This window comes from Zalophus californianus, chromosome 1 (assembly GCF_009762305.2).
Source record: "Zalophus californianus isolate mZalCal1 chromosome 1, mZalCal1.pri.v2, whole genome shotgun sequence".
Lineage (NCBI taxonomy): Eukaryota > Metazoa > Chordata > Mammalia > Carnivora > Otariidae > Zalophus > Zalophus californianus.
The window spans coordinates 69868461-69888362 of record NC_045595.1 but is presented as its reverse complement, the minus strand read 5'-3'; the positions used below and the strand labels follow the sequence as shown (position 1 = coordinate 69888362).

Sequence of the window (19902 nt, the reverse complement as noted above, 5' to 3'; positions counted from 1 at the left end):
CTTGTCTGTACACACACATATATGTATTTTGAAATCATGAGTTTACGTTAATCCCTTCAAATCCAGTCCTTGTCCACATGGTTCTTTCTTGCCTTCCCCCATTTCATATTTGTGTGTCCCTTCTTCCTTTGTAAAAATTCTGGCTTCCAACAACAACACATTCTCTCATTTGCTTAATTGTATAATGCATCTGAAATTATTCCAGAATTGCTTTACCCTCACCAATACAAAAACAAACCTAATGAAATCAGGGAATCGGGGAGGGAATTCCTACCTCTCCTCTGCCTCCCAGATGTCACCCAAGCAAGACTGGGGCTGTATACTCAATGCTGTGTTCATAAGGTACTGGGATTGGTTCCTTTCCTCCCCTTGTAGTGTGGTTATCATGCTCATCTGAAATGCAGTTGATTTATTTTCAGTTTGCTTTCAGTTGTAGGTTTTCTTTTCCCCTTCCTATGCTTTTTGATTTTATTTTTTGAATATGCATAAGATTAACATGCTTCCAAAAGCCAAAGCTATAGAAAAAGATGTATTCAGAACAGGGTCACTTCCTTCCCCTGGGCATATATCCCTTTTGCCTTCCCTACTCTTACAGGTAGCTGGCTTCATTGTTTTCTGGTTTCTCCTTCAGTGTTTCTTTTTTGTGAAGAGAACAGATGTCTGCCTCTTTCTTATATAAAAGATAACATGCTATATTCTTGTGCACTTTACTTTTTCATTTCATAATGGATGTTGGAAATTACTCCATTTCAGTTCATAGAGCTCTTCCTGTTTCTTCATTGGATCAGTGTAGTACTCCACTGTGTGTACGTGGATCGTAGGTTATTCAACCCATCTCGTGTGTTAGGATGTTTAGGTAGTATCTAATATTTTTCAGTTATAAACAACCTCATGCATATGCAGTTTCTTGTTGTTGGAGGTGTATCTTCAGGGCATATTTCCAGAGCAGTGATTGTGGGATCAAAGGATAAATGCCTAGGGTTTACTATTTTGCTTTCCTCCCAGTAGTATACGAGACTGCCTGTGTCTCCCAGTCCCGGTATTGCCAATAGCAAAGGCCAGTCTTCTGAAATTTTGTCACTCTCTTGTGCCTTGGGAATTCCTTAACATCTGTTTAGGTATTTAATATTGTAAAGAAGATTTAAGCAAGTTGTGTCTAGTTTTCCTAGTTGTTCTCCTCAAAAGGGGTGTTCTGTATGACCCGCTTTGCCATTAGCAGAGGTAGAATTCATGTCTTAGGCATGTTTTCCCTGTATGTCCAATTACTTCGTGTGAAGGATAGGGGACTGGCAGTTGGTGTGAACATGTTAATTACTGTGCTGTCAGAGGCACCAGATTTTCCAAGGCCTGCTGCAGTGAAGGAAGTGGTGATTAATTTTCAAATGTAGGATAAGAATTTTAATTGAGTGCCTAGAATAGTAAACTTCACTTTTCAAATGATGTACTTTCCTTTATAAAATTAAAAAAAAAATAGGAAAAACACCCCTCTACAGAGATAACAGTATGAAGCATACTCTCATCATAAATGATTATTTCAGAAATACACTTTCCATAGGTTAGGTTGTTGCTTTTTTCTTTGTGAAAAGAAGAAAATTTGAATATGGTTACATGGTTATTTACAGTTTAAAACTACTGAGCTGCATGTTCATCATTTCTCAAAATGGAAAATAAGTCTGTTAAATGATAAAGTATCACCTCGGCCATCAGTTGCTTTAAGAACAAGTGAAGTAAGGTTTAGCCATGGGAGTGTTACTTACATATTTCAATGCCTTTGTGATTGTTTAGCTTAAGTGTCCCAGCGCTGTCAGTAGCATCCCTAAGCCACAGGTGTTCATTACTTTTGGGACATTGAGGATCATTAGCGGCAACATGTGCATACATGCACACAGAGTTTTTGAATATAGGCTTTTGCCCAGTTTTGGAGCAAAGAAATAAAAAGTCCCTAGACTTGGGAATCTGTATTTTTTAAAAAAGTGATCTACAACTCTGTTTTTAGGACATGTCCTTAAATGACCTCCACCACAGACGAATGTCTTTGTTTAATAAGAAAGTAATGCTGCAAGCATTAATTAAATATTAAAATTCCTTGGATTGCTCTATACACAGGTGTATTATCTCTACAACTAAAATAAGTAACAAATGGTGGAATTTCATGATCGAAGTCATTCGTGCAGGGGAGCTTGATTAGAGTTGCAGTGGTATTTACTTAAATGGTGTATATGTTTATAAATTCTGTGGAAGATTCTAGAAGAGGAGAGTGCTGATGAACAAACATCTAACTTCACAGCAGCAAAAGCTACTGTGAAGGTACTGTGTATTGTCTCCGATGGTTCAGTCTCTTGTTTTTAACAGGGAGACCTCGTACCAATGAACAAAGCCAACTGAAGGTGTAGAATAATTTCTTTGTCATACACAGCATCTGATATTGTTCTCATGGTTTCCTCGCTGTGACTTGAAAGTGATTTGATAAAGAGGGTTTTTAGGTTTTTGCCCTTTTCCTCTCTTCTTTATTACTCTGCTGCATTGTTGCCATTTGGCATTGGATTGTCATGAAAGCATACCTTTATAATGTGACTTCTCAAAATGCAGATTGAGTTTTATCCTGAGTCAGACTGCATTCCCCATATATGATTTTAAAATCAAGAAGCATTCTGTAACATGATTAACCAGTAATCATTCTTTGTGTTGGTATGATACAGGATTTGAATTTCTCCGGTGCTAAGGGAACTTAGCTCCTGGTTTAGATAAAAATCAAGGGGTGTTATGTATAGAATTGTTGAATCATTATGTCATACACCTGAAACTAATGTTACACTGTATGTTAATTACACTGGAATTAAAATTACAAACTTAATAAAAAAAATCAGGGGGTGTTAAGAAAGAAAATAACACACGAGTGCTGTTTAAAAGTATATTTGGAAGAGAGAATGGACAGAGATCTCTGGGAGTGGTGTGGGTCTCAGATTATGTGGAGAGGGACGTCCTCTTTGCATGTTTGGCAGTATGGTCTGCTGGAAGACCAAGAAGAGCTGTCACCTTGGAACATTTTCGTGGCTTTTTTATAACCATTAGACCATAGATGGGTCTGTATTGGACTTTTGCTTCCTTTGTAGGTGGGGATCTAGGAGCCGCCTCGAAGCCTGGATAGACAAGGGTGGGGGTGGCAGGATAAGTAAAATTTGCGTAAATAATGAACAGGCACTGGGGGGGGGGTGAGTGAGAGAAGAAAAGAGGAAAAAAAGCAGGAACAAAGAGGGAGCCTAGAAGAGACAGGCAACAGGGCAGGATCCCCATAGCTTGTGGGGAGGCGGGGAGAAGGTTAGTAAAACAAAAAGGTGCAGGTGATTCAAACACAACTAAAAACCAGACGTTTAATATTTAATTGCAGATTGTCGGTGTTGATGTTATAAAATCTGCATCACCCCAAGCCCTCAGTGAAGTCCGGTGTACCTACTGACAACTTGTGAGATTTTAAATTCAGGCCTTAAAAAGGGACTATGTTCTGCATCTGTGTTCATATGGTACCATGAGGAAGGTGGAGATCAGGGAAGACCACCTGAATGATGACAAGCAGAGGCTGTGGATTCAGAGCTTGCTGTAGCAAAGAAGTCAGCACCATCACTTGCATTTGGCAGAGACTCAAAGGCGGGCAGAGGGTGTAAAAACTTTAGGGTAAAAAAAAAAATGGGAAGGCTGAAGGCATATCTTGGTTGGCATAGGGGAGCTGGAGGCAGACTAATGAGAAATAGGGCCTCCTATGAGATTGGTTAGGGGAGCATATTTGGCTTTCTCTGGCCAGTCTTGAGTTGGGGAGGGGAGTGAAGGGTGCAAAACACAGTGAAGCTGGCAGTCATCCACCACGCCCTGACAATCATGAGCTGATTGCAGCAGGTGTGATTTGGCTTCCTGCAGAGGCTGTGGGGCAGGGTCCTAATTGTCACAGATAGTCTGACCACCGTTCATCTGTATAGTCAGCCTCTCTGAAGCAAACAGCAGGAGAAGGTGAGAAGCTAATAAAATACTAGAGTAAGTAAAATCTTGGAGTTGGCACTGAAGCATGGGAAAGTAAATAAACCATTGTACATTCCTTGAAATCTGGGAGAGGACTGGAGATTTCTTATTCAGGCCTGAGAGTTTTATTTAAAATTAAAGTTTGGGGTGACCTCAGCTGACACCTAGGATACAAAGTCAAATTAGGTTTTTCTTTCCTTTCTTTTTTAAAAGAAATTGCCATTGTGTAGAACAAATACCTTTTATTTTATTTTTTTAAAGATTTTATTTATTTATTGGACAGAGAGAGAGACAGTGAGAGAGGGAACACAAGCAGGGGGAGTGGGAGAGGGAGAAGCAGGCTTCCCGCGGAGCAGGGAGCCCGATGCAGGGCTCCATCCCAGGACCCTGGGATCATGACCTGAGCTGAAGGCAGATGCTTAACTGACTGGGCCACTGAGGCACCCGAACAAATACCTTTTAGGTTTCAAAACATTTTTTAAATATCCTATTCATATTAATGGGATGAATTAATATGAATAGAGTTATAGCAGTGATGTAATGAGTGGACCCCAAAAAACTTTTAAGTTTTTGATTTACTTACGTATTTATCACTCGTATATTTATAGTAAAGTACCTTTTATAAACCACCTCTTTAAAATAAAGCACCGAGAATACGCTAGTGAGCTAGAATCAGACCCTGCTCTAAAAAGGTTCAGTTTTGCTTGGGAGGAAGAGACCAGTGTGAAAAATTAAGTTGGACCACGCATGGTTTGAAGAGTGCTGTATTGGTGGTTTGCATGGGGTATAGCCAAGAGCCCTACTCAGTCTGACAGGGTCTGGAGAGGATTTTTAGAGATGATTTTATTCTTGAACTAAATCTTGAAGACATATGAGCATTAACGCCTGAGTGGGCTCCCAGGTGAGGAGTGGGTGTTACCAGCAGAGAAGTGTGAAATAATTTCATGAGTCATTTTAAGGTTTCTCCCTGTATTATTTTGAGATACTTAGAGTAATTTACTTGAAAATACTTAATCATAGAGGTATAAAATTACATGCATGAGTCGGTTTTAATGTCTGCCCCAGGAAAGGTCAGTTTGTATGTGAAGTACGCTATCATGAATGCACCCTCAATAGGTGGTTGGTTAGCATTTGAAAAGCTCTAATCAGAAGTTCACACCTGTCTTTATCTTGATGAAGCTTTTGTTAGAAGGATTCTTTTCTTTGGTGAAATGGGTCCATTTTTAAAGATGGACCCATGTGGATTGGCTGGAAATAATGGGCAAGTGGCCAACCCTTGGAAGGGTGCAAGAATCCAGTGAGCCCAGCAGGGTGGAGTTCTTGGCTTCAACTCTGGTTTGTTCCTGCGTTTTGTACATTGGAAGCCTTTGGCAGTCTGGTGAAGTCTGTGAACTCATTCCTGGAAAGATTTTTTAAATGCATAAGGCAAAATAAATAAACTGCATAGGAATATGTAGGAAACCGTTTGTCCTGAAATACAGATACCAAGATATTTTTAAAAAAGAACAAATTCGCCTTGCTGCTGGGCCCAAGTAATCATCAATCCTGTTTCCAAGAGCCTTTTTCTGGGATGTTCCCCCACCCCCGCCACGCTCTGCTGCCTCACTTTGAGCACCCTTGGAGCCGTGGTCTTTTATTTTACAGCAGTCCCCCTCTGTCCCTCTCTGCATGAGTGACCTTGTGACTCCAGGGATTTGGGGCCAGAGGTTAGAATTTTTGCTCAATTTGTCATCATGAGTCAACCTGCTCTCTCAATTTAGAGTTGCTTTCTCATCTCTGACTGCTATCTTGTAGGTTATATCTCCAGGTAATCATTTTAAGGTTCATCTGAATGTTTTCAAAATAAATTCCGAGTAAATTACTCTAAATATCTCAAAAAGGAAAAAAAAAGGCTCAAGTCGTCATATGGATGGATCTCTAGGCCTTTTTTTTTTTCCATCAAATTTACCACTTCAATAATTATTAAGTGTACAGCTCTGTGGCATTAAGTACATTCATGTTGCTGGGCGACCTCGACTACCATCTCCAGAACTTCTTCATCATCCCAAATAGAAATGCTGTACCCATTAAACAATAACCCCCACTCCCCCCCTCCCTGCCAGCCCCTCACAACCACTGATTCTATTTTCTGTTTCTTGACTGTCCAGGAAACTCATGTAAGTGGAATCATACAATACTTGTCCTTTTGCATTTGGCTTATTTCACTTACGGTAGTGTTCTCGCGGTTCATCCACATGTCGTAGTTTGTGTCAGAATCTCCTTCCTTTCTAAGGCTGAATAATGTTCCATTGCACAGGTATGCTGTGTTTTGTTTTTCAATTCATCCATAGATGGACATTTGATCCCCCAACCACTTTTCATACTTTAGTATGTCGTAGGGTTTTTTTCTGCTTTTTCTGTTTTTCTATGAGTTTATATAGACATGAACATTATATTTTTCTATAAACAGGATCATGTTATTTGTTTTATTCTACAGCTTGCCCTTTTAAAGTTTAAATCTAACTCTAAGCAGTTATTTATTTCAAGGACAGTGGCAACAACAAAATACACCTTCCCCTCTGCAGGAAACTCTGGCTCACCCACACATCCCAATTTATGTAATGTTAGTTATTCTACATTTGTGTTCATTTCCCTTCTAGCCCTTAGTAGCTATTAAGTTTTGATAGTGGTGGTGACAAAATCCCCGTACCTACATACAGCGAGCTCACTGAAATCATTTGTGTGTGTGTGTGTGTATTTCTGTGTGTAGAAATGTTGAATTGTTATCAGTTCTACAAATTTTTTTCTTAACATTTTGTTGAGAGGAGATACAGTAAGCCTTCTGATTTCTATGGGATTATATCAAAATGTTTTATTTTCTTAAATTTCTATTGTTAAATTTTCATTGTATTTTCTGCTAAAATTCTACTCCAAGAACTAAATAATATGTTTCTTTGCTCTATGCTCCAAAGTAACTAACATTTTAAAACTTTCACTGTTCTTTTTTTCTCAAATCATTGTATGCTTAATTTTAAGTCAGCGTTTTGCCAAAGGTATGTGGTCTTTTTCCTTGTTATGATTTAAAAACCAGTGATCTTTTCCTGAAAACCATTTATTATTTTGATTTATGAAGTTGTTAAATATAAATAAAATGGATGAAACTGTTTTTTAATTTTTATCTCCCTTGCTTTGCTCGAATTGCTAAACATCCAGACATTTTCAGTGTAATTTTATTTTTATTTTTCAGTTTGTGTCTTTATGGGTAGCTTTCATTTGATAATGTAATCAACTGTCATTTTTCAGCAAAAATATGAATTAAAGGTGAATAGTCAAATGATTTTCTGAATATTCTTGTAGTTTTTATTTACATATTATAGCAAGCATTTTATTTCTTCATTACCATCCTCTACCTATTATTTCTTCTAAAGGATCATTCTTTTTTTTTTTTTTAATAAAGGATCATTCTTAATTGGAAGGATTAAATTTATATCATCCTGGGATACATTTATAATTGCCTTCAGTCATTCAAAGGAAAACTTAATTAAAAAATTAAATGATATTAATATGAACTAGATTTCTTCTTTTAAAACTGATGAAATATATTTTTAATACTGAAATTTACATTTAGTATGTATTTAAGATTATAGGTATTGTTTCAGGCTACATAGTGTTATGTCGTCTAGGTCTTTTTGCAAGGTGATTGCTTTCATGAAATATAATGATGAGAGATTTACCCATTCCATTTTTGAACTCTTGAAATCAGATCTTCAGTGAGGATCTTTGAATGTGTCACATAGACGTGGAATTGCTAGGTTGTAGGGTGTGTTCATCTTCAGCTTTGGTTGGTGTCGTGAAATTCTTTATCCAAGTTGTTGTACCAATTTATTGATTTACTGTGGTATGTGAGTACCTATTTCACCCCAGTTTTGCAAGTTCTGGTATTAATATGGTTTCTTAACTGGATTTGTATAAATTGGTGTCTCAGTGTTCTAATTTTCATTTCTCTGATCATTAGTGGGTTTGTGTAGTTCTCACATGTTTGTTGGCTATTTGGGTATTCTCTTTTGTGAACCACTTGTTCCAGTTGTAGGGATTGTTCATCTTTTTCCCATTGATTTTTTTTTCTTGTATTCCACATATTAATCCATTGTCAGGTATGGAGATTGTAGAACTTTCTCCTAGCCAGTGGCTTTTCTTCTCATTTTGTTTATTGGGGATTCACCTGATACAAAAGTTTTTTTTTTTTTTAATTTCAGTTTGTACTTTTTAGATGTTATTTAAGAAGTCCTCTCCTACTTTAATGTCACAAACTGTTCTCGCATATTTTCCTTCAAAAGCCTTTCTTTTTAACTGTTAGATCTTTAATCGTCTTGTAATCATTTTTTTTTTTTTTTGGTATTCTTTGGTATTTTTTTTTTTTTTTACCAAATAGATAGCTAATTATACCTATACCCTTAAATGAATAGTCTGTATGTTTTTGTACTGTTGGTAATGTTCTCGCTGCCTCTTGCTGAGTTCCCACATATGTCTGTTTTGAGGCTCTCTATTATATTCCATAAATCTCTGTCTAGCCCTATGCTTGTACCACTTTACTTCCATTACAGTAAACCTGGAAACTTGGTAGGGTAAATCATCCCTGCCCACGACATCTTGAAAGTTCTCTTTTATTCTTGTTTCTGTCCTGTTGGTGAAAATCAACCTCTGTGCTCCAGAGCCAAAAGCCAGAGCAAAGGCAGAGTTGGTGTATAAAGTAGGAAGACAGTTTACTACTTTGCCAGGTGAAGGAGTCTGCAGCAGGGTAATGCCTCCAAGACTGCAGGTCCTCCCGGGGTAAAAGGCTGAGGGGTTTTATAGGAAAATACACGGTCTGGGTGGTTCCAATAGGAATCTGATACACATCCTACCGGCTGTCTTCATCATGTCCTCAAGGTGGTCTCATGACTAGCACTGGTGCAGCCATTACCATTAAGTATACATTGGGGTCCGTGAGGTGTCAGTATCAATACTGAGTTCCTGGAACAAAGGATTCTACAGAAAACCAAGTGAGGGGAAGGAAGAGAGTCTTCAAGAGTGAGGAAGAGGCAAATTTATTCAAAGTCAAGGCTTTTATTTTGCTCAAGCACTAGTGTGTCCCTCTTAATTGCCATCCATCTTTCTGTTTCTATAGCAGTATCACTACTTTTTTTTCAAAGATTTTATTTATTTATTGGACAGAGAGAGACACACGGCAAGAGAGGGAACACAAGCAGGGGGAGTAGGAGAGGGAGAAGCAGACTCCTCGTTGAGCAGGGAGTCCAATGTGGGGCTCGATCCCAGGACCCCGGGATCATGACCTGAGCTGAAGGCAGATGCTTAACGACTGAGCCACCCAGGCGCCCTGCTACTTTCCAAATACAGTATGGAATCAATACGAGTTCATGAAAACCTTGGAATATACATTGGAACTATGGGTTAATTTGAGGAGAGTTGATCTCTCTGAGTCTTCTCATCAGTGACTAGGTGTTACCTTCATTTATTCTTTCTCTGATACAGAAATATGAGTTTCTGACTTGTATCATTTTTCTTCTCTCTGAAGAGTTTTTTTTTTTTTTTTAAGATTTTATTTTCAAGTAATCTCTACATGCAATGTGGGGCTTGAACTCACAGTCCTAGATCAAGAGGCGCATGCTTCTCTGACTGAGCCAGTTGGGTGCTCCACTCTCTGAAGAACTTTTTAAAACATTTCTTGCAAGGCAGGTCTACTGGCGTGTGAGAAAATCTTTATTTCTCCTTTTACTTTTGAGGGATAATTTCACTCAGAATTCTAAGCTGGTGGCTTTTTTCTCTCAACTCTTTGAATATTTCACTCGAACATGACCTATCAGGTAAAACGAACTGAGATAAACGCGTCGTTAGTGTGAGATTGTACATGTGTGTGGCTTGAAGCCAGGTTGTGTCCACTGTTTGCTGAACCTGTGGTTTCAGAGGCTAAAATTCCCTCCAGCATCCTTGTGTTTGTCTCTCCTGTTGTTTTGGGTTTCCCTAATAACTCCTTCTGACATAAAACTTGTGTTTTGCAATTGTCTCAGTTGTAATCTGTGTTATTATACAGGAGCCCTGTTGATGTGGTGGTGGGAGGGGAAGCATCCGACAGTCCTATGGTTAGGATTCTTTTTGTGAGCCTGCGCGTTTGGTCTGTGACCTTCGCAAGTACTTCTCAGTTGTTTCCCCCCACAGGGGAGACAGGGAGGCTTAGAGTGTGCTGAGGTTGGGTTTGTCCTTCCCAGGTCAGTTAGGTTCTGGTAAAGTAGTGTGCCCTGTGTCTAGGCCTTTGTTGAGGAGAAAAGAATGCTCTGAGCATGTTTCACAATGGTTATTTTTTCGTCCTTCTGCTGGGAGCATGGGGGGGTGGTTCCTCTGATTTTCATCCTGAGAATCTAGTGGGGATTCTGGGAAGTAAACTCTTGGGCATGTGGGGGCTCCACTAAGGCTGGGCTCTAGGAATTTTTATCCCCCAAGCTCAGGCTCCAACGATTAGGTTACCCTTCCAGTTTTTGTACCAGCTGCTGGCTCCAGTGGCGATTCATGCTCCTATTAAGCTGTGATTTTCTTTATTTGCCTGGCTCTCTTCAGTGTTTGTGGCAGCAGTTTGTTCCGTGACCTCAGTTCTCTGATGTGTCTGACAGGAGTTGTTGATTTTGTTTGTTTAGCATTTTTCTTGTTGTAAGGATTGTTGTGACAACTTCCAAGCTTTTTTCAGAAGTCTATCAATGGCAATCATACCTGTAAATATTTTCTACATTTTTTTTTCTGTAGAAGTCATAATATCACTGACACCTTAGAATTTAATTGGTGTTGTAGATTGTATCTTAATTATGTTATTTAATTGGTTATTGTAGGCATATAGGAATACTGTTGATTTTTGTCTGCTCATCTTCTGACGATCTTGCTTTTTGAACGTGCTTCACTGTATTTCAAACTTGAATTGGACATTTAGATCAATAATGCCAGTCCCCCTTCTCTAAAACCTTTAAGATGGGTGTTGATCATGTTGATAGGTGTTAATAGTAGGATATATTTCTTTCCTTTGCATGGTTTTTGCTTTTGACATAACTGCGAGTTTAGAGGTGTCGAAGATTCCTCAGTGGAGCACGATGTCTGTGCTTTGGGTGATGTGACATCACTTAATGGAAGAGGATAAACAAAACATCTCTGGTTCTTAGGGTTCTTGAACAAATATAAGATAGAGATGAGCTTATTACATAAGGTGGAGCTAGAATAGATGGGCTGCTACCCATGTGTGGAGATCTTTACCTATGTGAAGCTTCCTTTCATTGGTTTGGACAGCAAGATGGTATTGTTGGGCTGTGACAGGCGTCTCCTGCCCTCTTATCAGTGTAGAGAGAACAAATACATATTTCAGGGTCAGTAATAAATTCAGTTGTAAACAACAGGAATTTTGTTTATTGTCACCAAAATAGTTCATCAAATGAGGGAGTAGGTTTCCAAATTAGATTGTGCAAACAATTTGTCCCTCATTGTTCGTTTTCATCCAGAGGAATAAATTTGTTATTTTGGAGTAGGTTTCAAACCATATTTGTTTGTGCTCTGTCTGAAATAACAAGGAAATTCTAGAGGTGATTTGTGTAGGATTTACATCTTTTGAATCAGTTTCTAAAAACACCCAAGATTAACTTGTCACTGCTCTTTGATGTTTTTAATAAAGCATGAGGATTGGGTGACTCCTTTTTCCCCAATATTTTGATTGTGTAGTTTAAACCTGAGTAAGGATCACCAGCTTCTATATATTAATTTGGTGGTTTAATGTCAACCCATGCCAACCAGATTTTGTGTTATATAGTAAAGTTCCTTTTATAAACCTTGAAGGTTTGATAAATTACTGTTTTGGTGATCATAATGTCATTTTGACCTGAGGACTTTTTCAGAGTTAAATGAGCTTGGTGGTTTATTAAATGCCATGCAGAGTTTAAATCCAGGATAAATTTAGCCATTGATTTTCCCCCTCTTTTTATTAGTGATTCTGTCAGTGCAAAAAGCACAGATAGTAGTTAATACTAGTTTTGTGATTAAAAAGATTGGAATCAAGTCTTTTATGTCTTTTCTTTAAGGTTGTTGATTATATCCTGCCACCCTTGGTCTCCTTGGTTCAGAGCCAAAATGGTAAGTGTGACCACATCAAGGAGAATGCCATTAGGTACACATTCAGTTTTCATTCTCTCTCCATGTACTCACATTCTTGGCATTTTTTTTTCTTTCAAGTGGAGTGGAGACTCTTCAGCTTGCGGTTGCTCTCAGAAACCACATCTCTACTCGTGAACCAGGAGGTTGGGGATGGCAAGAAGGAGGAGAATGTTGACTTTGACAGCAATCTTCTGGCTCTCATTAGAGACGTCTTACTTCCCCAGTAAGTCCCACGTGCTGCATTCACGCAGAGAAGGGTAGGATGTCCAGGATGCTTCTGTCAAACTAGGTCCAGTGATGGGGTTGGGGTCTTGGTGTCCTATGCTACTACATTGCAGAGAATCCAGGAGAATCCATTTAGAGCCTTCCCTGTTTTCCCTAAGGCACATGACTCTGAAGTTATGCAGATTTACAGGTATTCGTGGCCAGAGGGGTAAGGTTTATTATTCAAGGTCAACATTACAAGACTTATTGGAACATGGAATCAGGACATTTCCTGGCTCTGCTCCAGAATAATGGAGATGAAAGAAATCTTCTATCACCCCAAACTCTTGGAATGGAAATTAAGCTTATTTACAAATAGGGTATTTTGGCAGGGATAGGGTATCGTGCTAGAAAAAGTAATGACTACTAATTAACAGGATGGGGTTATCTTTTTCCTTTGACTCCGTGGTTCACATGGCAAACACACAGGAGGGTGATGACTGAGAGGACCCATTGCAAACATGTGAGACTCTAAAATGACATTCTTATAACTGAGGGACACTGAAGTGTTTTCTCCCCCACTGTGAGTCTTATCAAACAAAAGTACAGGGCTACCTTGTTTTATTATGCTTTGCTTCATTGTGCTTTAGAGATGTTGCATCTTTCACAATTGAAGGTCAACCCTCTGTCGAGCAAGTCTATTGGCACCATTTTTTCCAGTAGTATTTGCTCACTTCGTGTCTCTGGGTTACATTTTGGTAATCCTCACAATGTTTCAAACTATTATTATTATATTATGTTGGTCTGTGATCAGTGATTATGACTTGCTGAAAGCTCAGGTGATGTTAGCCTTTTTTAGTAATAAAGTTTTTTTAAATCAAGATACGTGCATTTTTTTTTAGAATAATGCTGTTGCACACTTAATAGACTATTTAGTATAGTGTAAATTAACTTTTATATGAGCTGGAAAACCAAAAAGTTCATTTGACCTGTTTTCTTGCCGCATTTGCTTTACTGTGGTGATCTGGAACAGAACCCACAATATCTCCGAAGTATGCCTGGAACTAAAGATGAAAAACGTATGCCGGATATCACTATTAAAGAAAAGATGACAGAATTCAGCAGATGCTGGATTGCATGTCCTGCATTGGTGTGCCTGCCGGCTCCCAGCTGCCTTAAGGGCCCCGGGCTGTCTGAGCTCAGTAGGTTTTTAGGAGCAGCAGTTTCACCCAATGCTCCCCTCCGTTTGTTCCACTTTTCCTGATCACCGGTTCTCATGTAAGAAAAGATTCATTTCCACACTGTGTAGCTGCCAGATCTGATCGTATTCCGAAGTACTCAACCCCTCATCATCGGTTTTAGAAGGTTCGTTTTATGAAGTGCTTGGCCAGTGTGTATGAGCCTCCTGGTGGCGGAGGGGGCCTGTCTTGACTGCTTGGAGCCTGATCTGTAATGGCTTGGTTTACAGAGTTAGGCGCTCATTTCTTTTATTCCTGCACTGCTGCAGTGGTTTCAGGGAGACTCCTGCTCATGAATATGTACTGTAAGACGACTTTTGATACCCAAAGTAAGAAAGTGGTTATCTGCAGGAAGAAAAAATTTCAAACTTTCTCATGTGAGAAACTATCAGTAAATGTACTTTTGGCTCCATTTGTCATCTCTGAATGTGTATGTTTGTACCCATGTGGGTAAATATAAGATTAGAACCTTCTTTCACGGGATTAATTCATGCTTTCAGTGCCATCTTACACTTCTAAACCGTATGTAATTATATACATCTTTCTGATAAGAAAATGCCTAAGAAGATTTTTTTTTTGTGAGAAATGTAATTTTTGAAAGATGTACTGTGGATATCTGCTAACAGCTCGTAGAGAAGCATTTCTCAGGACCTGAGATGTGCCCCCACAGTAGGGACAGGATTTCCTTTAACAGGACTTCACAGGTTACTTTAAAAAAAAAAATTTACTTATTTTTATTTAAGTTCAATTAACATATAATGTATTATTGGTTTTAGAGGTAGAGGTCAGTGATTCATCAGTCTTATATAATACCCAGTGCCCATTACATCCTGTGCCCTCCTAATGCCTCTCCCCCCCCACCCTCCACCCCTCCAGCAACCCTCTGTTTGTTTCCTATGCTTAAGGGTCTCTCATGGTTTGTCTCCCTCTCTGATTTCTTGTTTTATTTTTCCTCTCTTCCCCTATGATCCTCAGTTTTGTTTCTTAAATTCCACATATCAGCGAGATCATATGATAATTGTCTTTTTCTGATTGACTTACTTCGCTTAGCATAATACCCTCTAGATCCATCCACATTGTTGCAAATGGCAAGATATTTTTTTTTGATGGCTGAGTGCTATTCCATTGTATAAATGTACCACATCTTCTTTATCCATTCATCTGTCAATGGACATCTGGGCTCTTTTCATAATTTGGCTATTGTGGACATTGCTGCTATAAACATCAGGGTGCAGGTGCCCCTTTGGATCACATTTGTATCTTTGGGGTAAATACCCAGTAGTGCAATTGCTGGGTCGTAGGGTAGCTCTCTTTTCAACCTTTTGAGGAACCTCCATACTGTTTTCCAGAGTGGTTGCACCAGCTTGCATTCCCACCCACAGTGTAGGAGGGTTCCCCTTTCTCCGCATCCTCACCAACATCTTTTGTTTCCTGACTTGTTGATTTTAGCCATTCTGACTGGTGAGGACTTCACAGGTACTAATAGCTGGTTAACACCCATGCAAATTTGAAATAAAATTTCTTCCTATCTGAAGTTTGCCCATTTTTGGAAGAGCTTGTAAAATAAAAAGTGTTAAATCTATAATTCCATGCTTTTGTTTTATTCATCTGAGCTGGAATAAATAGTATGCACTTCCTTTAATGTGTATCTTTAAGAATAAGAAAAAGGTATCTTTACTTTTTCCAGAGATGAGGAATTACAGAGGAAAATACGAATGAAACCACATGGCAATTCAAGAACAGAAGTAATGTAGATGAGTTCAGGTTTTCATTAAGCAATTTGAAATCCCCTTTGGAAAATATCACAGAATTGGTTGGGATAGGGTGCAGGATGTTTTCAAAGCTTGTGGACTGACTCTGATGTGATGTGTAGATCTTGGCTCTACATTTCCTTCTCTTGGCCTCAGTTTTCTAATCTGCAGAATGGGGACAGTAGTATCTAAGTCAGAAGATAGTTGTCGGGATTAAATGGGATACCTCTTGTAAAATACTTAGTACAATGTGTGGGCCATGGTACATTCTTGATAATAGTAGCACTTGTAAATTATTATAATCTCTCCTATTAACCTTTAAAAGGAAGATTGTAATAGGACAGTAATAGTAGTAATCGTACATACTTCAGAGATGTTAAGTGGCCATTGAAATAGGTGTTGCTGATTGTGCCTGGCATATATAGTAAGTGCTCAGTAAATGTTAAATAAAAACTTAAAAATGAAATCTAATGCATTCATTTAACCTTGACTCTGGAAAACTAGAAATCTTGACAAAGAGTTTGGTCTTTGATGATAACCGTTGATGATTGTAAGTTTAGAAATGCTAACCAGGGGCGCCTGGGTGGCTCAGTGTTAGGCATCTGCCTTTGGCTCAGGTCATGATCCCAGGGTCCTGGGATCGAGCCCCACATCGGGCTCCCTGCTCAGCGGGAAGCCTGCTTCTCCCTCTCCCACTCCCCCTGCTTGTGTTCCCTTTCTTGCTGCGTCTCTCTCTCTGTTAAATAAATAAATAAAATCTTAAAAAAAAATGCTAATCATAGAAAATTCATGTTCTTCATTGAGTAGGTAAATATATGGCTTAAGAATTATGAGAAATCTTGCCATTTGTGACAACATGAATGGACCTAGAGGATATTATGCTAAGTGAAATAAGGCAGACAGAGAAAGACAAATACCGTATGGTTTCACTTGTATGTGAAATCTAAACAAAACAAAACAATTAAACAAAACAAAAACAGCTTTGTAGATACAGGAAATAAACTGTTGGTTACCTGAAGAGGATGGGGAAAGGGGATGGGGCTGGCAAAATAGGTGAAGGGGGTTAAGAGGTATAAACTTGCAGTTATAAAATAAATAAGTTATGGGATGTCATGTACAGCTTACAGAACATCAGCAATAATATTGTAGTAACTGGTGACAGATTATGGTAACTAGACTTATCACAGGGATCATTTTATAATGTATAAAAATGTCAAATCCCATGATGTACACCTGAAACTAATAAAATCTTGTATGTCAATTGTACTTTAATAAAAGAATTTTGAAGTTTCTACAGTTTATAAGAGTAACATGGCATCGGGCTTTGGCTTGTCAAATCTGCATATTAATATCCACATTTTTAATTTTGTTAGTTTTTTTTTTTAAGATTTTATTTATTTATTTGACAGAGCACAAGCAGGGGGAGCAGCAGAGGGAGAGAGAGAAGCAGGCTCTCTGCTGAGCAGGGAGCCCAATGTGGGGCTGGATCCCAGGACCCTGGGATCATGACCTGAGCCGAAGGCAGACGCTTAACTGACTGAGCCACCCAGGCGCCCCATAATTTTGTTAAAGTTTTAATCTTTCTTTGACGTTAATACTTTGGCTAAAGCCAAGGGGATAGGCTTTTCATGCACATATACAGTAGGCTTCCCAGTTTTTACACAGAAGTACTCAACTACTCAACTAGTTGCATTAGTTAAGACTATTTTATTTGCAAACAGTAACACTCAAGCTAATTTGGGAAAATCCTCATGTGCTCACATTATGAGCTTGTGCTAGCATCCAATATAGCTGGATTCAGGGGTGTGAGTGAAGTCAACAGTCCTGTGTGTCTGTGCCTTTCTCCCCTTCTCTCTGCTCTGCCTATAGCTATGTGCCTTTGTTCTCAGGCTCTTTCTACTTGGTGGTTAAATGGCTCCTGGTGTTGATCCTCAGGAAAGAGGAGATGTCTTTTCCAAAAGCTTTAACAAAATGTTCAGGGAGGACAGTAATTTAATCTTGTTAAATACCATGTAATACCTGTGTTCCAGGTGCTTATCAGAACTGCTAGTGATATGAATGAAAACTCAGTTGTAAGAATAAATATCTTATTAAATATTAGTTATGGTTCTCAGAAAAATAGAACTGATAGGATGTAACTAGAGAAAAAGATTTACAATAAGGACATTTGCTCACATGACTATAGAGGCTGAGAAGTCCCAAGAATGGCAGTCAGCAAGCTGGAGACCTAGAGAGCCAATGGTGTAGTTCTGGCTTGAGTCCAAAGGCCTGAGAACTAGGACAGCTGGTAGGGTACACAGTAGTCTGAAAGCTGACAGGCTGGAAACTCAAGAAGAGCCGATGTTTCCAGTCCAAAGGCAGCCGAAGAGCAATGTCCCAGCTCAAGGCAGTAGAACAGAGGAGTTCCCTTTCACTCAGCCTTTTTGTTTTACTCAGGTCTTGAACTGATTGGATGAGGCCCACCCACACTAGGGAGGGCAATCTGCTTCAGGTCGTTTCCTGACTCAAATGTTAATCGCATCCAGACAGACCCAGAATGATGTTTGACCAAATAACTGTGCTTGTGTGGCCCAGTCAGTTTAACATGTACAATTAACCATCACCTCATCTATCATAAATATCCTGGCTGGATTGCTTTCTATATAAATTAATGAATTAATATAAAAGAAGTGTTATCTCTTCGCATTGTACCTGCTTTGCTTTCTGAAGAGATGAACCGTAGTTGTAAGTATTTGTTCAGTGCCTTTTCTATGTGGAGAATTATAATACCATGGATAGAGAGGTGGTGTTTCAGTTAGATTTTGAAATCTCGGTAGGGTTGCATAGAAAAGCAGTGGGTCTCTAGGCAAGATTGGGGTACGCAAAGGTGTGGAAGGTGCAGAGAGGTGAGCAGTAAACAGGCCAGCTTATTTCCAGTGTACATCTGCATGGGATAGTTATATGAAGTGAGCTGGGGAGAGAATGCTTTTTCTCCTAATCAGCTTATTTATTCACCAGTACTAATTGAGTACATCTTACTGTAGAGGCATATTTCTAGTTTCTGGGAACATAATAATGACCAATATAGGTACAGCCTTTATGGAACATGTACTGTCTGGTAGAACCAAATATTTCAGACATTAATATTTTTTAACTGAAGAAGTCTGTAAGTCCTACAAATAGAAATGTTTAAGTATAAATTAAATATTGAAGCCAACTTCCTTCAACAGTGTGCCTATGTAATGTTCATAAACGTGCCACAGAACACATGTTCTTTCTGAACTGTTCTGTGTGTTTACTATCCCTTGGCTTTTGAATTTCACAGTTCACCCATTTAACTTTCGGAAGCTCAGTGTTTCTCAACATTTTATGACCTTAAGACACTATTTCCTATGGCTTATCTATTACCATCTCCCAGAACTCTTTTGATCACAGTTTTGAAATACGACTCAAGGGCTTTTCCATTAAGATCAGGAACAAGAAAAAGATGCTCACCATCAAAACTTCTTTGTAGCGTTGCATCATGAGTATTATAACTAATGTAATAATACAAGAATATTAAACTCTAAATATTCCATGAGATGCAAATTGATGCATAACAAATTATCACACACTCAGTGGCTTAAATCAACATCTACTTAGCTCTGTAGGTGGGAAGTCTGACACAGCGTGACCAGGTTCTCTGTTCAGGATCTTATGCTGCTGAAGTCAGGTGTCTGCTGGGCTGAGTCCTTGCCTGGAGACTATGGGAGAAACCTGCTTCTGGGCTTGGTCAGGTTGTTGACAGAATTCTGTTTCTTGTAGTTTGCATTAGTTTCTTAAGGCTGAATTACCACACACTGACTGGCTTAAAACAACAGAGATTTATTCTTTGACAGTTGAGGAGGTCAGAAGTTCAAAGTCAAAGTCTTGGCAGTATTGGTTCCTTTTGGAGGCTCTGAGGGAGAAACCATGCCTCTCTCCTGGCTTCTGAGGGCTGCCAGCAATCTTGGGTTTATAGCAGCATCCACTCCAATCTCTGCCTCTGTCTTCATATGGCTTTCTCCCCTGTGTCTCCCCTGTGTTTGCCTCTGCTTTCCTGGTGTAAGGACATCTGTCATTATGTTTAGGGCCTACCCTGAATTATCTTGAGATCCTTAACCAAATCTGCAAAGCCTCTTCCAAATGAAGTCACATTCAGGTCCTGGGGGTTAGGACTTGGACATATCCTATGGGGCCATTATTCACCCCAGTGCACTGTTGCAGGACCAAAGTTCCTGTTTCTGTGCTGCCTTGCATTCTGTTGGGCACCCACATTTTTTCTCACGGGCCCCTCCATCTTTACGTCAGCAACAGTTATCAAACCTCCCTCGTGCTGGCAACCTTTCTGAGTTCCTTGTCTGCTACCAGCTTGAGAAGACTCTGCATGTTCAAGTCGGTGATGTTGGCCCTTGGTAGTCTGGGTCTTGTGATTAGAATATACTTGTGATGTACTTGGCTCTGCCACATTTGGTGTGTGTGCCCTCACTTCCTGCTCCTCTCCTTCTCTCCTTCAGTTTCGCCTCCTCCGAGATGGTTGG

At 39.2% G+C, this 19902-nt stretch overlaps 1 protein-coding gene across 6 annotated transcripts in view; it reads left to right on the top strand.

Annotated features, from left to right (window-relative positions):
* ULK4 (unc-51 like kinase 4) overlaps positions 1-19902 on the top strand; it is a 604302-nt gene that overhangs the window by 226996 nt on the left and 357404 nt on the right. For all 6 annotated transcript variants that reach the window (XM_027585659.2, XM_027585655.2, XM_027585660.2 and 3 more), the window contains 2 exons: positions 12099-12150; positions 12250-12394. In XM_027585659.2, the coding sequence (XP_027441460.2) occupies positions 12099-12150; positions 12250-12394 (197 nt within the window). The remainder of the gene's footprint in view (positions 1-12098; positions 12151-12249; positions 12395-19902) is intronic.